The following is a 23670-nucleotide window of genomic DNA, read 5'->3' on the forward strand; positions in this document are numbered from 1 at the left end:
GCTTTCACTGACTTTTCTCTGGGTTCCTTAAAATCATACACAAAACAGTCTGTTTGTTTAGAGGTTAGAGGTAACTGAAACCTTTTCGCTGCACTCTGCACTATACTATGAAAACCACCAATGTCATCCAGTGGAGAGTCAACAGGAGGCAGCTGTGGTGGTGATGGCGGCTGTATGACGTAGCTGTCCCATTCTGAAGATGTGGAGGCTTGATCCCTTATTTCTCCTCCTTCTTCCTGTTCGTCCTGCGATGTATGTTGATCGTCTGATGGTGGATCCGCTAACGGCATTGTAGACAGCGGAATCCCTGAAAAGGATAGCGAAGAAGGGCGAGTAGGCGGCATTTGTAGAAGTGATCTTGCAGGTGTTTGAAGCTGTGATGGGGGTGCAGATTGTGCAGGTTCAGGAAAGCGTTTATAGTAATCCTGCAGCATTGCTTGCGGGTTAAATATCAAGTCCTGTGACATCTGGATTGTTTGATCCTGTATTGGTGTGCCAGGCTGGTAGGTCTGCTGTACGTTCTCAGTCATGTAAACATTGGAATGATAGTATTGGTCATCGCCCTGGTACTTAACTCGCAATTCGGATGGGCTGTGTGCTATTCCAAAAGGTCCTTAATCCTCCGACTCATCATCTAATAAATGATGCAGTGGAAATGGCGTAACTTTACTTGGGGAGGTGTGCTCCGGATGTAATAGTTGATCTGCAGGGGACAGGCCAGTTACAGGCATCAAGGTTGTTGAAGGCAACGTGGTTATTGGAGGTAACTTCGTCGACTGTGACGATAATAGTATCATCTAAGGTGGCTGCGCCAACAATGAGGTCTTCGACGGTGGCGTTGTTAGCAAAGACGATCTTTTGGTAACCCTAGTCGACTGGTATCGTTGACAGCAAGGATGTCACTGTAGTTGTAGCGCTCATCGATGGTAGTATCTTACCCTTTTTTAGTCGACGGAGGCCTCATCGTAATCCTGCAAGATACATTGGTCGTCAACGACAATGGAGATGAGGACATTATCATAGGCAGTCGCCGTTGTGAAAGTTGATGTTATGGTCGTAGATGTCGTCCACAACACTGTCAAACAGACTGTCGTCGACGGTGAAGGCTTTTTTTTTTTACATTTCTATTTTTTTAATCAGGAATTATTTTTGCTGTAGAAGGAGTGATTTCATTTTTCTGACAGAACGTTCTCTAGTAGCCAGTCTTGAAGGCTCAGAAGAGACTCTTGAGGAAGATTTCTTATGTGGCACCATCTCTTTTTCATGAGATTTTTAAGTGCTTTTTTGTGGGGCTCTGGAGGCTCGGCTTCCAAAGATCTTTCTCTCTTGTGGGATTTCCGAATTTGCAGTCTCATCACTTTCTTCACCAGAGAATGCATGTTCTTTTGTTTTTCATTTTTGCAACCACAAGAGGAGTCTTCCCTTCCCTGTCTTTTATGGTTTTCTGTGATGCACTCCACAACCTTATGCTCTGGATAGAGACAATAAATACACTCACTGTGAGGATCCTCTGAGTAAAGTCTATTTTTGTCACAAGTGTTACATGGCTTAAAAAGGCCTTACCTTGCAGATCCTCACATGGTGGGAATGTTCCAGACTAAAAAAATATAAATTTTAAAGCTGACCTGAGAAGTCTTCAGTTGAAGTAACCTCTGAAGAAAAAAAAAAAATGAGCAGAGCTCAGAGAGACTCCTATCACCTGACATGCAGTAGAAAATCTGAGGAACTGCAGCCTCTGTGGTGAGGGTTCCAGAGGGTGCTGTCGCCTGATTGGTCAATGGGTAGCTTTGGTCCTTTTTTAAGAAAGGACATAGATAGGCTGTTAAACTGAGCTTTACTTTCCTTTTAAAGCCTATTATGATGTACACTACTTATTATGATACCGGGGACTCCCACTTCGACAATGGGGAATAATTCAAGCATGTGAATCTATGAAAGATTCAGTACTGGCGGTATCTGGAGATGGGAGCTGGCAGTCGGCCAGCCTTGAAGGGAATTGTGAGTCGTGATTAGCCCTGTCGAGCAGGGGAGTAACTACACAGATTCCCAGTTGTTGGCCTCCCTTCTAGTCATAAGGGATGACTACATGATATGACTGTGGCGTATCCTCTCTTGCATGGGAGACTGTTGAAGCAGGATTGGTCTCCCTTTTGGGTGCCTCCCAGATCTGGCCACTGGCAGTCAGCGTATTCCGCAGGGGACCACAAAGATGAGTGTGGGAAGTCAATGACACCTGTAGGAACGTCCAGGCAGTGCCAGGCTCAAGGAAACTGCTATGACTGATGAATGAGGGAAAATAGATGGCATAGCACTGTGATGATTCATGCGGGATGCCCTAGTGGCTTTGAGGGGAGATATTGATTACTTGTGGACCGCCTGGACTGAAGTGAGAATACCTGTAGTAAAGTTGGGGCCTTCCGGACTGAGAGGGTGCTGCGCAGTCTGAGCCCCGCAAAACAACACAGTCATGAGCGTAATAACCACACTGAAGTCGCCTCAGGGGGGCTTCCTGATAATAATGAACAGACTGGAGGGACCTTCCTGGTGAGATCTTCCTGATGCTGGAGGGAGCGGAAGCTGCAAATGTCTCTTAGTAGGGAAATGTGAGCCACGGGTAAGTGCAGTAGGGATGCATGCTGACCGGCCTACCTTTGCTGGCTAGGACTGGGCAGGGTGAGACGACTCACCATACAGTACACAATGGAGCACTTCCACAATCTACCATAGCGAGACCCCATACAGTAGTGAAACTGCAAACAGAGAAGAAAAGCTGTGAAACTGCAGCAGAGCAACACAACAACTCTTCAACAGAGGACAATGAGACAAACGGAGGGCCAAAGGCCTTTGACTCACGAGATAACAATGAAAGCACCTAAGTGAGCAAAAATCATTACTGACATCCAGGTGTCCAGACAGGCTTTGGAGAGGAAAACTGACATTTGTGGTGAAGATTAACCTAGTCTATGCTGGCCTGCTCAAAGTCTTGCATAGAGTCCATTCAATGGAGGGCTGTGTTGATGAAAAGAAGATGGTGGTAACTACCTTATAACAGCAACTGGCTAAAAAGGCGACACTGAGGACCTCTTTGGAAAGTAAAGTGGAGGAATCAGAAAACCATTGTGTTAGTCTTTGCCTTTGTTGGATTTCCAGTGTGCAGAAGGAGAGACTAGGGAAAAATTCATTGAAGAATGGTTAAAAAGTGAGGTGAGACCTCAGAGGATCAAAAATTGGTCTGCAGTGTAGGGAGAGCATGTATCACTGGTGAACAGGTACTGATAGCCCGCATCCTTAATCATGGGGGCAGAGACTGCACACTCAAAGCTGTCAGATCAGTGGAGAACCGGTCATTTGTAAATCATACCCTTGCATTCTATCTGGACTACTCCAGAAACATTCAACAGCATAGAAAATCCTTTTCAGCAGGGAAACAGAAGGTTAGGGTGTTGAACTTTGAGTATATGCTTCTGTTCCCTGCACTTCTGCAGGCCACTGCACAGGGAAAACTTAATTTCTTTCAGCGGCCAGATGAAGTGTGAAACTGGCTGCAACTGTGGGAGAATACACAGGCGCTAAAAGTGGGTGAGGTCCCCCTTTTGAGTGCAGCTCGCAGTTCAGAGGTAGTAATGGACTGAGACAGCGGGCCTCTCGGACATGGTGCGACAATCTTAACCAGATCCTCAGGATGATTACCCAAGATGATCGTACCATAGCTAGTGAGGAGGAGAATGGTCCTGAAGACATGCTCTTGTTGAAGTCTGCAAAAGCTGCCACACACGGCACGGGATCTGGCCTGGGAACTGTAGCAATGGGTTGTGGGGTGTGATAATGGCAGACAAAGATTTGATCCTGAGTAATGGTCTGCATAATCTGACATAGCACAGATGTTGATTCCCACTTAAATTTAATTGTATGTTATGGGTTGGACAGGATGCAAAATATAAATGTATGGTAAATGTGATGTGATTTGTGGGCTTTGTTTAAGGTTGGACAATTGTCTGGAAATGGGGGGGGAGTGGGAAAAGGCTGAGATAATCGAAATCCCTCCTTCGGAGGGGAAGTGCGCTCCAGGCCGCTCCCCTCCTACTGAGGATACATAGATGGAGCACCAGTTCTGGGACAGTGCCCTTCTAATGGTAAATGGGACCCTGTACCAGATGGAGCCCGCCTGCAGATTGTTTGGTTATTTCAAATTGTTTGAGGGACAGATGAAGACATGTGATGGGGTGGGTATTGTGCACACTCTGAATTGCAGTAGGAGACTCGCTGACACTTTGGCAGACCAGTAGTTGGGGGTTTAAGTGTCTGTTTCAGGATGGGGTGGGACGACAAATTGTTATGTGGTTGGTGTTTGCAAGTTTCATCATAAACGAAGACCATTTTTGTATACTATGCCACCTGAGGATCAAAATGAGTCACCGGGAACCCAGTAGGGAAATGGCTGCGAGAGAGACAGGCCCAGAAGGGGTCTGCTGGACAGACCCATGCCATTTGCCAAATGCACATCATGCAGAACAAATTAATAATATGGAATGTGAGGGGGTTTCATAACTACTATAAGAGATATAAGGTGAAATCATACATTTGCTAATATGAAGTCCAGATTGTAATGTTACAGGATACACACCTGTTGAGAATGTAGGTACAAACTGGGTAACAAATTGACGGGGCAGATGTTTGCTGCCAAATACTCAAATTATGCTAGGGATGCCCTAGTACAGACAGCAGGAAGCACCTCTTTTTGGCCAGAGAGTCTGTTATAGATATGAGATGGTAGTGAGCCCGTTAGAAGGTTATGACACCTGCCTGGTCAATGGCTATGCACATATTGTGGACGAAAATACATTATTTCCTGAAATTCTGAGGATAATGGCCAGTTATATGAGCTGTAGATTCAGACCACCACGACTCTGGGTGGTAGGACTTTTGTGGATCCCTGTGGATTCTGAAAGTTTATGTCATAAAAAATGCAAGGAAAAATGGTTGATTTTAAGCAAAGTTTGTTGTCTGAGGGCACTGTGGATACAAAAATTTCACAGGATCCATGCAAGGACCAACACCCTGGACTTCCCTCTGTGTCTACTTTCCACAAATGTCTGGGTTTGGTAGATTTTTACAGGTGATAGCCTACCCAAGCCCAAAATGTGAAACCATTCAGCAAGGAAAGTGTGACAATAGTGGCCCCACTGTGCTGAACAATAGGCCAATACGTAAAATTGTCCAATAGAATCAAAATTCACCAAAGAGAGGAGGATGCTTTAATTCGTAGTGGAGCAGAAAGACTTTTGAGGCTTTAGGGGTGCGGGTGGGGCCTGATGTCAGGAAAAGCCAGACCCCACCCCATAATGAATATCCAGGTATTTAGCAGGCTTTCTGCCCCTGCAGACAGACTGACTTGCCCCACTTTAGGTGGTGGTATGTCCAAAAGCCAGGTGATATGCCAGCAAGCCTTTGATTTGCCCAAATGTAAATCCCTAGTGTCAAGTGGGCTTTCCACACCTAGGAAAAGTAGATTTAGGACAACCACTTCAATTGGGATAAACCTCCTATCTTCACCCAGGAAGAGCAGAATGAGACTACTGCCTTTTCTAGGAGTGGGAATGGGGATAAGGCTTGGTGCCAATGTAGGTCACACACATTCTTCGTTTTTTTTGGCACCATGTTGAAATCCCTATTTTGCCCCCGCCCCACACTTTCCAGAGAGCAGAGTGATGCACCCATTCTGGGATTGGGTCATGGCGTACTGACTGTTTTTCTTGGGCCGATTTGCCTATTTTTGCCCTGGTGTGTAAGGGCCTTTCTGTCCAGCAGGGGCAGATTTGGGGTAAACACCCTTAAACAACCCCAAGGGAGGCAAAATGACTGATGCAGCTGTCCTGGGTTGGCGGCATGGCGCAATACCTTCGTGAACCTCCCCGGTCCTCCTTTCTTTTTTGGCCAACTTTCCCTGGTGTCTAGTGGGTTTTCTATATCCACTGTGGCTGACTGTAGGGGGAGGGGGGTCTTGTTCTGGGATGGAGGGGCATGACGCATTAGGCTATTGCTAGAGAGGCTGACCATCCCTTGTTTATGGCACATACATTTTTCAGGTGTCTAGTGAGATTTCTGACCACCCCCCCCCCCCAATCCTACCCCCTTGGGGGTACACTGGGCCTCAAACTCCCTAAGTATTTTTCAGATTGTAAAACATAATAGAATTGCCTCGAGGAGACACACTTGGCAATTTTTGGGGCAAGGGTTCAGTCTGATGAGTGGGAAGCCCCACCCTATCACCTCTCACCGTTTGCTCAAAATACTATGTTGGTGTCTAGTGGTCATTTGGCCCTGAGGGGGGATATATTGGGAAAAAATCCCTATCTGCAACCCGGTTGGGGGAGGAGGGATGTGGGATGGGGGAAGAAAGTCTCTTGCATGAGAGGAGAGAGAAGCACTAGCCAACTGTCATGGGAGGGTGATCCCCCTCATAAAATAATTCCAGGTGCCAATAAGGGATCCACTAGGGAAAGATAACATTGGAAAGGGGAGATTCTTCTCTTTTCAATGATACGTCCCTTATCTAAATTAATTCTTGGGGGATGGGTCTCATATCCGCCCCCGCACCAATGTAAGTGAAATGAGATGATCAGCTCATTTCACTTTAATGATGTCAGGGTGGCTGCGCACCGATCATCATAAAAAAATAGATAAATACATAAATTTTAAAAAAAAAACACAACAACCTGAGGCTGCTTTTTCCTGCATCCAGACCTGAAAAATCAAAAAAGGTAATCTTGCTGATGTGAGCACCAGAGGAATTTCCTGCTTCTTCTTCTAGGACGTGCTGGACACACCCTTAGTATTTAGAAGCAGTGCTAAAGACGTGCCCAGCATGCACCTAGCACTGAGGAGGTACAGACTATCAACTGACTATTAGTTAAGATGTTCTTTTATGGAACACTTCTTTTTATAAATTTTTACCAAGTAAAAGGGAATACATACACCTGCCTACATCTGTGGGCCGGCAGGGTGAAAATGTCATCAACCGTACAGCAAAAAACCAACAAAGCCCTAACTCCCGTAGCCCCTTCCCCACAAGCCCCTGTACCAGATGGAATTTGTTGTTTCAGTCATCGTGAGAATCTGCAATCAATCTCCTGCAGTCCATGGCTGATGAGCTAACCTGAAAGCCTTTGGTTCCTGAATGTAAGCAACTGCTTGTCTCTACCCCTCTTAAGGAGCCATCAATCTCAGCACCCTCAGGTACTTAGGGCAAGTGATTTCCCTGAATTCAGTGGCTAGAAGTGTTAGACATTGCCCACATCATGGCAGTTCTGCCACACTGACATTGAGATCTTCCCCATGCCTAATATTTTACATACCTTGTACAGACAGTGTCTACTGTCCAGCAACTTAACTGTGGCCCAGTTGATCAAAATCATGTTTTTTAGCTGCACAGAGGAGGACTATGATACGTTTTCCCTGGGACACCTGAGCTGGCATGTCACTTTGTCTAGCCCAAGCATTATGCATTCTGGAAGTCTCAAGATTAGGCTATCAAACATTTAATCAACGTCATTCAGCACTTTTCTCCAATACAGGTTAAGCTTTGTACTATGCCAAAGTAAGTACAATATCAAACCAGAGTCTTTGCAACATCACTAGCAACTTTTAGATCTGGAGCTGTACCAAGCATGTATTCTCTCTAGGTACTGCACAAAAATGAAGCCAACTTTAGCAGGGTTTCCTTAACTGCTACACTGGACGCAGTGATCTGAGCCCTTTGAAAGATTCTAATGCGCTCCCTAGTGTCTAGGGATCTTTTTTATCTTGGTCACCCATCTCTTCTAACCCACTGATGTCCAGAGACCTGGCCATGTGATTGATGCTTATAGTATATGCTTGTCCCCTGTTTTGGTAATTAGCCATTTTTTGAGTGACCGCAATGGCATGCTAGCTGCTTGTTTAATCGTGGGGTAAGTCACCTAATGTCATTAATGTCATGCTTGGTGACATCTGACACTCTCACCCCCTGGTAGTCCATAATCAGTCTTGATCTGCTGAAAGGATTTGATGAGCTACCATTTATATGAGTCCCCATTCCTTTTTCACCCAAACTTTTGCTATTCCAGAAAGCTGCAGATTATTGGTTTCATCGGGGCAGGATACTTGTGAAACCCACCTTTTACACCCCTATATCCCAAGCCGCCATGTTACCAGTGAAGGTTCCAGTCTCCACCCTTAGACTTCACAGGGAGAACAAGGCTGTCTTCCACGTGTGTGCACCGGCTACTGTCAGAAGATTACCCATTAAATCAAACTTCCACAGGAAGCCTTTTACCAAACTCCCTCCCACACCATCCGCTAGGGGGAAATGGGAATGGGAACAGAAAAAGAGAGACCGCCTCCAGATCCAGTTCCAGCCTGTGTTTCCCACTTGAAGATAGGATAGTCAGTGTGTGTCTATGAAAACCTGCACCTTTTTCTTATAAGGATTTTTTAAAGGAAGGACCTGCAGTCGGATGTTAAGAGCATAGATAAGTACATTCCTACTGTGCATTCAACTGTTCAGCCATTCACATTCACCCAATTCTATCGCTCTCCTAACCTGGATCTTTTGAGAGACTAGCCTTTCTCTAAGAGAACAATGTTAACTTAATATCTTCTTTTCTCCAGGGGTCAGGGGGGTTCCAAGGTTCTCTGGGGAACAGTTCAAATGTTCACAAATATACAATATAGAAAAATAATTACTCAAAACTGGAAGAATTCTCTATGAAATGAAGCGCCTCAGGAACACTGCTCATTCTTCTCAGGATGACAGTTGAAGTGCAAGGCTCCCAGAGAGAAACAGCTGGAGGGAAGCTTCAGCACGAGACTAAGGCAGAAACACTAGAGAGATGACCTCACAAAGAGTTGCGGCCACCATCTTGAGTGGCAGTTAAACCTAAAGAATCTGATTCTAAGAACAGCGTCCGAAAGAGCCACCGGGAGTGAGGACGCCGCTGCAACCAACGTGGGTACAAAGAAAAGAGGAATCGTTTTTGCTGAGGGAAGAACTTAACAATGCTAGCAATAGTTTTCCTGACAGCTACGGTCTGGTCTATGAAGCACCACAGATTTTAGCTCTCCATACAGGCAGTGCCATTCCACCATGTACCTTTTTGATGCCGCATAACAGTAATGCATAACGTTTGTGACAGCTTCCTTCATCAACCAGCCAAAACAATAGTTTGGTCACTACTCTTGGCCTTTTTTCAGCTCATATAAATGTTTTGAACATCCATATAATGAGGCGTCGCGAGCCCCTGACAGATGTCCTTTTGATTCTTAACTTTTGATTGTTAAGTTCTTCTTACTTTAAATATTTTCCCTACTGGTATTCACATCTATTATAAGGAATCTTAGTTGTGTGACCTATGGTTCAACCGGGTCAAGAGCAGCCATCTCTTTCCTAATTTTTAAGAGCAACCTATAGCACACAGTGGTCCAAAGTTCAACATTGTGCACCACTAGGTAGGATCCCATTCAAATATTAGAGATCACAACTAAAAATATTTCCAGTAGGAAGCTTTGAACTCCCTGATCACACAACTTTGAACAATTGCTAATCGTTCAATCTATAGCCTTCATTTCTTTTAAGGGATCTTGTCATGAACCCCTGGAGTATCAGATTTCTTCTTTAAGTAAACTGAAGCTCTGTATAATCAAGGAAGTCAAACTATTATTATCATTATTCAACTCCTTAGGGTATTTATAACTTCGCTTCAAAGTGTAGCCATATACTATACCCAAATTATCTTATATGAATTTTACAGACTGTATCTACGCAATGATTCCTCATGATTCCCTACTTTAATCTACCTTAAAAACGTATTGCTCTCATAAATATTTAGTTTGTAATAAAATCTAAGAGATAAATTACCAACGTTCTAGCATTAATTCAGGGTCTCCATCAATTTCTTATACTTATTCTTAAGAACATGAAACATGAGAAAGGCACAACCAAACTTCCCTCTTTCATTGTCTGGTAAACATAAAAAGATCATATACGACTAACAGTTAATAAAGGTGCAATGCCCTCTGCATGTTGTCACCAATATATAGTGGATCTACTTTCCATTAAACAAGTACAATTTGCTTTTCTTTGACACATGGTTTATTTTTTAATCACAAGTGCTCGGTCATTTCTACATCTCAACTTTGGCTAAAATTTCGTGAAACATAGAATTTGAAGCATGGGAATGAAGATGTGATATTACTGCAAACCAGGGGACGTATATTTACTGTGAAGAAGTAAATATAGGTCATATGTATATGTTTTCAAATATTAATATATTCACAGCTGATGGTTTAGTTTTCACAACTCTTGAAAGTCCTATTTAAAAGCCAAAATGTGTTTTAGCTGTTATACATTAACAATGGAATTAGCTGGTGCTGTACCAAAAAATGAAAATTAATAATTAAAAAATAGTCTGCTTTGTGATTTTGAATATAATTACCTATACCTTCAATATTTAAAACATTTATGATTGAGGTGTGCTATAAATGTTTTTACATTAGAGTCAGTAATTTGCCAAGTTACCCAAAAGGATTTCAGACACCAAATTTCTCCACTAAAATAAGGCTACTGCTATGACTCCTGAAACTTACTTTGGCCCATTTGGACACAGGTACAGTTTCACACTGGATATATTTTCTGGTTAATCTTTAACTCCCTGCTGATAATTTTCCTTCCTTTTTGTTTTTCAAGCATAATTTAAATGTATTTTAACAACGGGAGTGGGCAATAAATTCCGTGCCTCCAGTAGAGTAGGTGGAATTTTGACTAAAGAAAGAAAGGTGAAGGAAGGAATTTTGCTGAAACAGAACATGGGGATGGACTAGAAGTTTCCTCTACTTCAAAGGGTGGTGCTGGGTATAAAATTGGATCTCCTGCACCACATTCAGTTCACTTGTGGACCTGCAGAGAACCCCTAGAGGACTGCCATGTATTTGAAAATAATGCCCGGATGTTTGAGGCAGCCTTGTTTCTCAGAGGATCTTACTGCTTGAGACTTACTTTGTTTCTCAGAGGACTGCCCCACAGCTTGAGGCCTGCTTTGCTGCTTAAAGGGGAGAGGACCATCCCTTTGTTCCCTGAATACCTGAGTGACTCCAAGGGTCAGTTGGCTATCCTGTTCTGAGATACAGGGACACAACAAACTACGGAAGCCTCCCTGCAACTGCCCAGCTAACCTGCTGCAACTAAACCTGCCTGAGCCCTGCTGGCCTCTGCTGGAGTAGGTCATGGACCTGTGGTTGGCATTAGCTGAGCAACTCCTAAAGTTCTGAACTCTGTGAGCCAGACTTTGAGAGAGTAACTTTTTCAGCAGGACTAACCTAGTCCCTTTATCTGGCCCACACTCTTATTGCGTTGGCCCGAACTTGTGACTTTGCCCCCATTTAGCACTACCAGATACCCATAGTTAGGCACTTTCTGCTTCTTTGTGCTATTTTTACTTAAACCTTTTAAACTGCATATCTCTGGTTCTACTAATTGGATTTTGTATCATTTTGGTCTCATTTTATTTATTAGATATACTTTATTTTTCTAAATTGGTGGGGGATAGCTCCTGTGTTGTATTTTCACGTTATTACTGTCTGGGTGCTGCATAAATATTTAACACAGTTCCTCTAAGTTAAGTGACTGCTTTTTTGCCAAGCTACGCAAGGGTTACGCCCAGGTGAACATAGTGAATTTTGAAGTTCACTCTGACAAGGATTGTGGTTGTTGCCTAGGTGGTGCTTCCACCCCCCTAAACCAATAACCTAATTTGTTACAGCTGGGTGCTACCTAACTTTAAACAGCATTATTATTGGGCCTGAAATCGTTGGAAAACTTTTGAATTTATGAATCCAGTATGGGTTTAAGATATGTGAATACACTTGATAGAATGTATGCATGTTAAAAACATCTCTTATAAAATAAAAACAGTACAATTTCTGAAAATGGTAAACCATCTAGAAAAAGGTTATAGATTTAAAAGCCATGGCACTGTTATTGCCATACTGATTAGTGAATGCTGTAGTGAAAGGCCCTTCAATTCCACATGCTTGGCTAGCAGTGAAGATCATTCTGATATGTAAGAAAGGCTGCAAGAATGATCCAAGAAATTATCGAACAATTAGTCTGAGGACTGCGCATAAAAAATCTTTGGAAGAATGATCCTTGTTAGGCTTGAATTCTGTTTTGTGAGCAAAATAACTTCTTCTCACTGCCATGCTGGCTTTAAAAAACAAGCATTAGCAAAGCCAAAAGGCCTGGCATTGGCAGCTGACCTTTTGATCTGACCAGTATTTATTTTGTTAACATATTATGTATAAAGGAATGCACAGTGTGGAAAGAACCATTGTCTAAAAGCGAAAATGTATACTTTTTATGCACAAGTGCCTGCTGAGCCAGCAGCCCCTGGCCCTATAGGAGACTTCCACTTGTGCGAATGTGTACGTTGTGCGACAGAAGAGCAAAGTCACTCCCAAGCAAGTAAGCCAATGGCTGAATGGACCTTAACCGGTGCCCAGTTTTGTATGCTATGGTGTAGGAAGCAAACTGTGAATGACACTACAGCACATGCACAGAAAAAGAGGGCTCCTTGAAAGCGCATGTAATTATGTATGGGATTTATTTTTTAATTAAAAACAAAAGTCATAGCTAACACCAGAACTAAAGAAGTGAGATTCATATATCAAGTCTTCAGACTATATGCCACTCCCTGAAAACCAGCAAATTATGGTGCCTCTGTGGAAAAGGACTGACTTTGATAATATTCCCTCAATGCTCTATGAGATTTTTAACGTTCCTTATGTTCTGTTGAATGGCTTAATGCAGTTCTGTCAAGGGAATTATGCTTATGCTAGGTGTTGTCCACAAAAGTTGCAAGAGCTTTTAAATTTAACAAAAGGGTGAGGCAAGGATGGTCTTCGCCTCCCACCATTTCCTCCTTGTACATCAATCACGTTGTCAAATTTAGATTCTGCTTCGCGGTTTGGAGGTAGCAAGATAGGAATCCTGCTGTTTGTAGATGACACGTTATTGGTCTCAGACACAGCATGAGGTATGCACAGTTCAACTACATTTTCAGAATTTTGCAAGCACAGCTGCTTGGTTGTGAACACTAACAACTAAATGTCTGTTTTTTGGATCCCGGAGGAAGGCAAGGGTAGTAGGAAAGGTAGATGAAGTAGTTTTAGAAAAAGTATTAACTATTTGAAGATTAAAATTAGGTAGTGATGTGAAATGGATGAAGCAGATACGTAAAAGTAATCTAGCCGTGGCATACGAAATTTGTATGAATGTGCCTTGTGTCCCCCACTGAGGTGTAGGTACACAGCCCAGGCTCAAGCTGCAGCCCTACATGAGTCTGAGCTTTATTAACATTACAGCTCCGATCACATGCAAGAAACATTTTGGCGAAAAATGTCCTTAGGTTGTCCATTATACACGTTTCTTGGGTTGGAAGATACTGCAACCCATGCACATTTGAGACTGGTGCTGTATTGGGTTACAATTTGGAGTACTGGGGAACTACAAACTCATAGGGATGCCCCCAAGGGACGTCTTGCATTAACAAGGGTCCAGCCTAAGTAAGATCACAGAGCTTTACTCGTCTATAAAATGTGTGCCTCAGTTTGAAACCTACCTAGATGATATTGAAAGTCAAACAGTGAAAGCTCTGTATAGGTAAAATCATGTGGCATAATCCCCCTAGTCACATTTACTAGGTTTGGGGCCATCCGTATTTGAAATCCGATAATTGCTTCAACTGTGTTGAATAAATCTAATCTGTCATTCTTCTGCCCCACGTATGCCACACCAAAAGACAATAGTTGTCATACGTTAAGTGGTGAGGCGGTCACCCAGGAGATTTTATTAAGAAGGTGCAAATCTGATCCGTCAAACCAAATTACCTTTGCCATTTCTCTTTTTTTTTTTAACCACTGTTTGAAGGATCCGTTGTATTGCAAAGGGGTGATTTTAAATTGCAACAATTTCCTCAATTTACAAACGCAGTTTAAATCTCATTGTGTTTTTTACTATTTAAAGTATACATAAATTACTTAATCATTTCCATTCCAGATTTGAAATATTGTGGATAATAAGGATCATATCTCCCAAGACTTTCTTCTAAGGGCAAAATCATGAGCTACTAAAGTCTAACCTTTAGCCACTGTTACTGACTCCTGTTAGTCAATATTAGGTACCTCGCCACCCATCACTGAGAAGTTATCCTTGCTACTAAACATCCATGATTTAACACATTAAACACGTATGGCCATCTGTTTCTAAACTACATCTTGTAGAACAACCTACATTAGTTAACAGTCGATGTTACACCCTACATTATTATACATACGCGTAATGCTTATTTCTGTACAGTTTACAGCGAAAACAAAACAATAAAACAGACTGGAAAAAAAGAAAAGGACTATGAGAAATGTATATTGTCTACTCGCTCAAACAATTTAGCCAATTTTATGACATAAATAAGGAGTGATTCAGGAAGGTTAAGGGTTTTAAGAGGTGCTGAAGTAAATGAGAGATGGAAGAGATCGTTATCTCAAACACATCACAGTAAACGGCCTAGAAATATGCTTAAAATGCCATTTTTACTTTGCATCATACAGTTCGTTGTGAGTGGACGTGCTTAAGAAGAAAGATTATAGGTTTTGAGGTCTTGGATGAGAAAAGAGCCTTAAAAACACATGAATTGTTTAGGTGCTCACGAGTAGGGAACTAGGTTGATGGCACAGCATCATCATATTATATTACGAACCAGAAATAAAAAAAACTTAAGGGCGAAATATAGAGCTATTTAAACCATATAGACAGCCATGTTGCAATTCTCAAAGATAAAATGCAGTTGTCATATATGTAAAAGCACAATATGAGTAAACAATCTATCCGAACTGACAGCTACATATAATCGCTCTATATGGACTATGACGAGCTTCGATTGAATCTTTAACGTTTACTTTATGTATTATGTCATGTTAGATCAAGCTGAAGTCTACGCGAGAACACACATTTTTCAGCAAAATTTGATTTGACAGTAAAAGATTGCTTCGGCAAAAGCAACATACCTTCACGACAGGGTGTCCACCGGTGGATGCTTTTACTGCCCCTCGACTGCCCTCCGTTTCGTAGTGCGCTCTGTGGTGCGTTTTGGGTTGTACTTCCACCTTCAACTCACATTGTCCATAATGGCTTGGTAAAGGCCAGTCGAGTGGAGGCAGTGAAGTTGTGCTGAAAAAAGTGCATAAAATGTTTCACTGGGAAAGCTATAACTGCTTTTATAAGAAAGATACTTGTATGCGATTTAATATGCCAGTAATAAAGGAAACAGTTACTTAATGTTTACTCTGGAATGCATTAGGGTGATATTTAAAAATACCTCATCTATGTCAACAGATAGCCTTTAGTGTGGTGTCTGAGTGGGGAGGCATCGCAGAGCGGTGCAAGAAATGTCAGTCTGCTTTCTAACAAAAATGTAACCGAATTGATGAAAAGGAAAATGTACAGTTCCAAAGAAACAGTATTTCACAAGTAATTTAGCCGCCCCTCCCCTCTCAACTAAGAAATGGCACTGAATACGAATCTACTCACCAAACTGCATTTCTTACTGTGTACCTCTCCCAACAAGCACCATTTTTGGAATCACTCCTGTCAAATGAAAATCAATTGGATGTAACTTTCCGCACGGCTCACGTCGGAACCACGTCAAATGTTTAGGTCACCTAGAGTAGCATTTTACTTCCATCAAAGTGTGAGCCTCAGTAGGTGTGCTGTTTCAATGACTGAATTAATAAAACAAGGCCCGAGCTGTCTTTTCCCCACTTGTTGCTTTCTCAATGATGCACCAGGAAAATACCGGGAAAGGGAAGCTCTCAGTTCAACTTAATTTTAAGGAGGTTCATGGCAATATTTAGAGTCCAGCTGAAAACGAACAGTTTTCAGAAAAGATTAGAGCAAAAAATAAGAGATAGATTTGTTATTTACAAAAAAGGAGTTAAAAAACAGAATGATAGTGGAATCTGTCCCCTTGGTTAGTTCTCTTCCCACCAGAGGAAGTCTCCAGAACTAAGATTCAAACATCTTTTTTCCGGTAGGATAGGCATGCTACTTGAGGAATGGATCTAGCATCTGTGAAGAACATTTAATTCATGTACATGGAAAACTATATCCTAAAAGATATGAACAATAAAAAAAAACTAATACTATTTACTAGGAATACAGACACTCTCTACTTGTGTTGCCTGAAGCGAAGGAAAGATTGTAGCACACTTTCATCAACATTAGCTTGGGACTTAGCTGTTATGCCCCTAGTATAGGTAGGGATACTAAATTCAATGATCACACAAGAGCAAAACTCAGGCAAAGTGGACAGTTAGCAACCTTAGAAAATGGAAGATCGATCTACATCTATGATAAAAATTTAGAGCAAAAACACCCAGAAAAGTCGAACTTAGACGCAGAGTTGTGGACCTTTTATAAAATATCTGCTGGTCATAGGATGGAATGCTTCATATTAAGTTTACTTGTCCTGTTTAAAAAAAAAAAAAAAAAACAGTTTTCCCTTTGGTGCTATGCAGTGGGGTGGCAAATTACTGCAGCGTTCTTATGGAATCAGAGCTCTGAAAATAGCCTTACTAATCATGCCACTATGCATAATATAGCAGGGATTCTAACAATGCCCGGATTTTTCCACCTTTCCGCAAATCTACATACTTGAGCTGGAAAGAGTGAGAAGTAGTAGTTCCAGGATTGGAATAACCTGTGTCTGTGCACATCTACAAACTTACATGTTTAAGGGTTTTTACCAGCTCTTCTCTAAACTCCCCCCCCCCCCCCCCGGGACACTTTGGAAATTTCTTCTGAAAAGTGCAGACGTAAAACTTTTTCTGGAGTGGAGAAAAAAAGAGGTTGTAGGAAAAGTGAACTTGCACTGCTCAGCAGATTCTCACACGGAGGAAACATACACATGCATTTTTGCTCACAGTAAAATGTAGTTAAAAAATAAGTACAGGTTTCAGGGCTACTTTTGTAAATACTTATGAATTAATGAGTCCTAAATATGCAGTACTGCATAGACATATACCACGGGTGCACTTTTGTGACCCTCTTCATTAATTGGGCCCCTAAAAAACATCAGTGAGTGACACCATATAGCTCTTTCAGTAGGAGCACGTCAGCACACAAAGTAGCTTTCCTCACTTGGGAACTACTATGGCAATGTGTGCATTTCAATTATTAGTATTATTTTTTAATAACTAGCCTGTATCAAGCACGTTTTACTAAATGATGCCTAAACGAAATGCTACCAAAATTGGACAGTTTCGCAAAAAGTTCCTATTTTTGTGTATTTTGTATTTATTTTGAGAGCAAAGCATCATTAATCTTGATTTCAGGCACTATTTTCATTTAGTCAGTGAGCATTCTGGGACTATTATATGTAGCATCACATTGATACATTTTGTAAACGTGTGCACGTAGTTATATACTGGAACGAGTGCCATTAGCGCAATCCGAGCTCACAGCATTTCCTTACACCGCTCAACCTACTACTAATGGCGTTTGCATTAAAGCATCATAACTACAAGTTACAGCATTAACACTGGGCTACAAATCTTCCCTCAACTGCAGGCAATGTTCTTCCACAGGCCCATATCGTGGTACTGTTAAACTGAAGTCAATTTGGTTTGTGCTGCAGGAAATTGGGCCTATTTGTCCAAAGGATAAACATGAAAACTTCATGTACTTGACCCCATACAATATGTCTTGGACATCCAACAATGTAATTACCAATTACACAATTGTGTGTTATGCAGCACTATGCGACAGCTATGTAACTCATTGATAATATGAGTTAGTTCACTAAATTTTAAGTATACACATCTACATCACACCGAAAAGCAAGGCTGCACAATAATCCTCTGCTTTGTAGAAACACCATAATATTGATGCTACTCAAGAAGGTAGGTCGACATTGAACCGTCTCCAGTCCAACTTTCCTAAAATGAATGCCAGAGTAACACAAGGCAGTGAATGATGTCAGACTCATGAGATCATTGCTCTCTAGCGAGATCTGTGAGATGTATGGTCTAGCACAAGAGGAACAAGTCAATGAGGATTGAATTGCTCTGCATTTAATTGTCTTAGGGGGTCATTACGACCTCGGCGGTCTTCCTAGAAGACCGCCGGGGCCGCGGGAGACAGAATACCGCCATTGCTGGTGGTATTCCTGCCTCCCTATTATGACGTTACCGTCCGCTGGCCCAGCGGAAACTGTTACCGTCCGCTGGCCAAGCGGAAATGTCACATCAACATGGCTGCCGGCTCGTAATTGAGCCGGCGGCAATGCTGATGTGCAGCGGGTGCAGTAGCCCCCGTCGCGCATTTCGGGCAGTGAAATGTGCGACGGGGCTATGCCTGGGGGCCCCTGCACTGCCCATGCCTAGTGCATGGGCAGTGCAGGGGCCCCCCGGGGCACCCCAAGTCCCCTTACTGCCAGCCTTTCCATGGCGGTGTTTACCGCTACGGACAGGCTGGCGGTCGGGGACTCATAATCCCCAGGGCAGCGGTGCTTGCACCGCTGCCCTGGGGATTATGACCGCCAGGCGGAGACCTGGCGGTAAAGTGGAGGGGCCGGCGGTATGGCCGTGGCTTTTGCGCCACGGTCATAATAGCTGGCGGGACACCGCCAGCCTGTTGGCGGTGTTCCCGCCACCTTACCGCCGGCCGCCAGGTTCAAAATGACCCCCTTAGTGTCTTGGAAGGGATAAATACAGAAATCAGTAAAGTGAGGGGAACAGGTAAACATTTTAAATTTCCATCTAACCCAGCTTAATGCACTTCCTTAAATAATTATTAAACTAGTGCTAATTAGATGCAAACTCCTCTGTGGTACAGGATAAAGTATGGCAGAAATTGCCAAACCTGTTGTATGATTGGGGGGGGGCAGGGGGGAGGTGGAACAAAATGAAATTAGCTTTATCCCCAAAATCACCAGAACCCCATCATTGGGTACCAATGACCAACAAAATTCTTTTGGGTCATAAGTAATCAATGGTGTTCCCCCTTTCTGCAAGTTATGATTCATTATTACAAGTTGTTTATCAGGCTCAAACACTCGATCGCTATCAGTATTGAGCTGAATCCTGAAAGCTGTCATGATCACATGGCTGGATGGCTACATATCTGAACTCAAGTTAGAAATACTATTTTTCTCTCTAGGTAGAGTCAAACTGGTAATCAAGATCAAATGTCTGTTGAAGATGACAAGGCGATAGATGATAAAGAATATATGAGGGCTTAACATGCAGAAGACAGCAAGGCAAAAAGCACTACTACGCAAGGACAAATTATTAAAGATGTGTTCCAAAATCAATGAACTGGACTGCTATTTAGCACTCCACGCACAAGTACATAATACACTGAGAAGCTACTCAACTTCTTTGACAGAAAAAATATTCTTCGAGCCGAGATAACCTTCTAAACTCACTCTTTAAGACCATCATGTATAGCAGTGCAAACCATAACACCCAATCTACCAAGTGAACCATGTCCTCCTGCATGCCCTGCTCAAAGTTATCTCTATGAATATCACAGAATACTAAACAGCTCTTCTTAGCTGAACTTTGGTCCCTAAGCACTAAAACAGACCAAAACACAGCCATCTAAAAAAAATAAAAAAAAGGAAGTAGACCCCAAAGATCCGATGACAAACCGGCATATTTTAGCCTCCCATACCATGGCAAGGGGGACTTATAACTTTTGAACGTGGTATAGCAAAGAATGTCCACCAAGGTTGGCTGTTGCAGATCTAAAAAATTGTCTGCTCAGGTTGGCAGACCGAAGCCAAATAAAAATCCTGACATTATTCGACTTGGTAGCAACATACAACACACTGGAACATATTAACTACTTTGAGAAGTGGATGAGGTGAAAGGACCAGCTGTGAAGGAGCTGCTCATTCCTCTTAAAGCTTATTTAGTAGCTCTTAATTAGACCTTTCACCTGGTCAACTAGAAAAAAGTAATCTGCAAGGGTGCCCAAGTATTTGCAACATTGGGCTTGTTATTTAATATGTATATGCAAATGTTGGTGCAGATGTTATGACACTATAGTCTTAAGTATTAGATGTATGACAACAATTAATAGATTCACCAAAGACTGGATGGACGGTGACCATGAACACAAAAACAAATCACCCATTTTAAAAAGGATGGAATGAAAAAACCCTGTGTTACAATAAAACCAAAATAAAATACTAGTGACAGTGATGGAGGGGGGTTGTTTCACAAGAACTGGGGACAGCATAAGCATACACAAGGTAAAAATGAAAACAACAAAAAATACAAATCTCAACATCTGGACAGATTCACTTCTCTACTTCACAGAGCAGATTCTGAGTGAAGTTCTTTATTTAAAAAAAGAACGCACCAACCAGCAGGTGTCAATAAATGACTTCTCCTGCAAATGCACCCCTGAGGGAAACTACAGATTATATCTTAACTGAATTACAGCAACAGTCTACAGCACTGCAAAATAAAATAAGAATAAAGGCATCAGAGAATGCAAAATCATGTTACAAGAGACTGTACGAATAAGTAAAAAGCACGACAAAGCTATCTTGACATCAACGTACTCCACTGGTTTCAAGTAGAACAAAGTCAATCAAGTTTACAGTTTCTGTACACGCCGTGTAAAAGATATGGTGGGGACAGGTCCTTGTAAACTTGTATCAAACACACACCCAGTCACAACTGTGAAACCCTTCTGTGCTAAAGTTAAAGCAAACAGAACATCAGACAAATGGGCTTTCAAGGGATCAATTTGTTTCTCTCTACACCAAGCCATGAACTTTGCCCATCTGCCGGAATATACAGTCTTAGTGGAGTGTCGCCTGGCCGAAAAAACAACATCCACCACTTCCAGTGGGAAAGAAAAATAACTCTGATTGCCCCGGTCAATCTCCAGGCAAGTAGATGCAGGCTCTGGAGGTGGGGGGTGTAGAACCTGCCCCTGCGACTGCGAGAGGAGATCTGCCCTGAGAGGGAGACGGAGCAGAGGGCACAGTGAGAGTTGGAGAAGGTCCGTGTACCACACCATTCTCGGCCAATCCGGAGCTACTAAAATTACTTGAGCCCGATCTTGGTGAATCTTCCTCAGAACCAGAGGAATCAAGGGTATGGGGGGGAAACGCGTAAAGTAACTGGCTGCACCAGGACTTCTGAAATGAGTTCCTCAACGCTCCTTGCACTGGATACTGGAGGCTGCAAAACGACTGGCAGTGTGCATTGTCTCAAGTGGCAAATAGGTTTATCCGTGGAAAACCCCACAACCTGAAGATGTGAAGAACCAGATCAAGACGCCACTCGTGGTCAGCCGAGAAATGCCGACAGACTGTCCGCATATATGTTGAGAACTCTGGCCAGATGGTTTGCTACTAAGCAAATCCGATGGTCTAGAGCCCAGGACCAAAGCCGCAGAGCCTCCCTGTTTGTTGATATACCACATTGCGGTAGTGTTGTCCATCAAGACCAGAACTGACTGACCGCAAGGGACGGGAGGAAGGCCTTGAGAGCCAGATGTATAGTCTGCAATTCTAACAGATTGATATGAAGAGTCTGTTCCACTAGAGACCAAAGACCTTTGATCTCCAGGTCCCCAAGATGAGCACCCCACCCTGAAGTAGGCGCATCTGTTATGACCGTGGCCACTGGAGGTGGTAGAGCAAACGGCCTTCCTTGTGAAAGGTTCCGTCCACAGCCCACCATCGAAGATCCACTGCAGCATCTCTGGAGAACGTTATCGACTCTTCGAGATCCCCTTTGTGTTGAAACCACTGTTTGCGGAGGCACCACTGGAGAGCCCTCATGTGCCAACGTGCATGAGTGATCAACAGAATGCAAGAAGCAAACAGACCTAGCAGACAAAGAACCTTAAGGACTGGAACAACCACTCCTTTTGAAACACTGGACTCAACACCTGAATGTCCTGGATCCGCTGAGGCGGAGGATAGGCCCGATCCAATGATGTATCCAGTACTGCCCCCTATGAACAGGAGCCGTTGAGAGGGCTCCAGGTGAGACTTGGCCACGTTTACCGTAAAACCCAGACTCAACAACAACTGTGTTGTCATTTGGAGAGGATGCAGCACGAGCTCTGGAAACTTGGCTTTGATCAGCCAGCCGTCCAGGTAAGAGAATACCGATAACTCCCTTCCTACTGAGATACGCTGCAACCGCCACCATCACCTTCGTAAAGACTCAAGGTGTGGAAGTAAGACCAAAAGGAAGAACCGCAAACTGGTAGTGTTGCGACCCCACCACAAACCGGAGATACTTCCTGTGTGACTTGAGAATGGGGATATGAAAGTAAGCATCCAGCAAGTCTACAGATACCATCCAATCCTCTTTGTTCAACGCCAGAAGCACCTGCGCTAGAGTCAGCATCCTGAATTTCTCCTGTTTGAGGAACCAATTCAAAATCCTCAGCTCCAGGACAGGCCTCATTCGCCTATCCTTCTTGGGAATCAGGAAATATCTCGAATAGCATCCCTGACCCCTTTCCTGCTCTGGAACCAACTCCACTGCGCCTTTCGATAAAAGGACCTGAACCTCCTGCTGCAGCAACAGGAGATGATCCTCTGAACAAAACTAAGGACGAGGAGGGATGGGAGGGAGCACTTGCGAAAGGGAAGAGCATACCCTTTCCCCACAATATTCGGTACCTAGGAGTCCAATGTGACATCTCCCACTCGTGGAGAAATTGAAATAACCTTCCCCCTACGGGAGAAGCATGACTTAAAATGGATGGAAAACTAAGGCTGCTTTCCTTGTTGTACTCCCCCAGAGAAAGAAGATGAGGCAGGGTGCTGCTGGGTGGCTCCTCGCGTTCTAACCCTCCCCGCCCTCTAAAGGATCTATAGGAAAGGCTGGCAGACTGTTAGAAACATGGATTGAGGTCTCCCATGAAAAGCAGCTCCACAGCCAAACACCCTAAAGGACCTGAAAGGAGTAGATGTGGAAGCCTGCAGTCCCAAAGATTTTGCTGTAGCTCTACTGTCCTTAAAGCGGTCTGAGGCAGAGTCTGCTTTGGCTCCAAACAACGTTTCTCCAACGAAAGGCAGGTCTAATAAAGTTGTCTGGACATCCGATGAAAATCCAGAAGACCTCAGCCATGCATGTCTCCTAGTGACAACTGAAGTACCCATCGCTCTGGCCACTGAGACTGTAGTATCCAGACCAGACTGGATGATCTGCTTTGCTGCAGCCCAACAAGAGTTAATGGAACTGTCCCTGCATATCCTGCGGCAAGTTAGGCACCACAGTTGTAGCCGTGTCCATCAAGGCGTGTACATATCTGCCCAACACGCAGTTAGCATTAACCAACTTCAGAGCGATACTGCAGGATGAAAAAGTCTTCTTAGCCGTCTGCTCCATACTCTTAGACTCCCTGTCCGATGGAGTAACAGGAAAAGATCCTGGAGCAGGGCGAGCCAAACACGAAGCCTGGACTACCAAACTCTCCGGAGCTGGATGTTGTGACAAAAATCCCAGATCACCCGGGGCAACTCTGTATCTTCTTGCAACAGTTCTGGACACAGCTGATGATGTTACAGGCTTTCTCCAGATCTCTAAGCTAGGTTCCGTAAG

At 43.2% G+C, this 23670-nt stretch overlaps 1 protein-coding gene across 3 annotated transcripts in view; it reads right to left on the minus strand.

The window, feature by feature from the left end:
- NFATC3 (nuclear factor of activated T cells 3) overlaps nt 1–23670 on the minus strand; it is an 821290-nt gene that overhangs the window by 554303 nt on the left and 243317 nt on the right. For all 3 annotated transcript variants that reach the window (XM_069216237.1, XM_069216233.1, XM_069216234.1), the window contains exon 3: nt 15094–15256. In XM_069216237.1, the coding sequence (XP_069072338.1) occupies nt 15094–15256 (163 nt within the window). The remainder of the gene's footprint in view (nt 1–15093; nt 15257–23670) is intronic.

This window comes from Pleurodeles waltl, chromosome 12 (genome assembly GCF_031143425.1).
Source record: "Pleurodeles waltl isolate 20211129_DDA chromosome 12, aPleWal1.hap1.20221129, whole genome shotgun sequence".
NCBI classification, from domain to species: Eukaryota; Metazoa; Chordata; class Amphibia; order Caudata; family Salamandridae; genus Pleurodeles; species Pleurodeles waltl.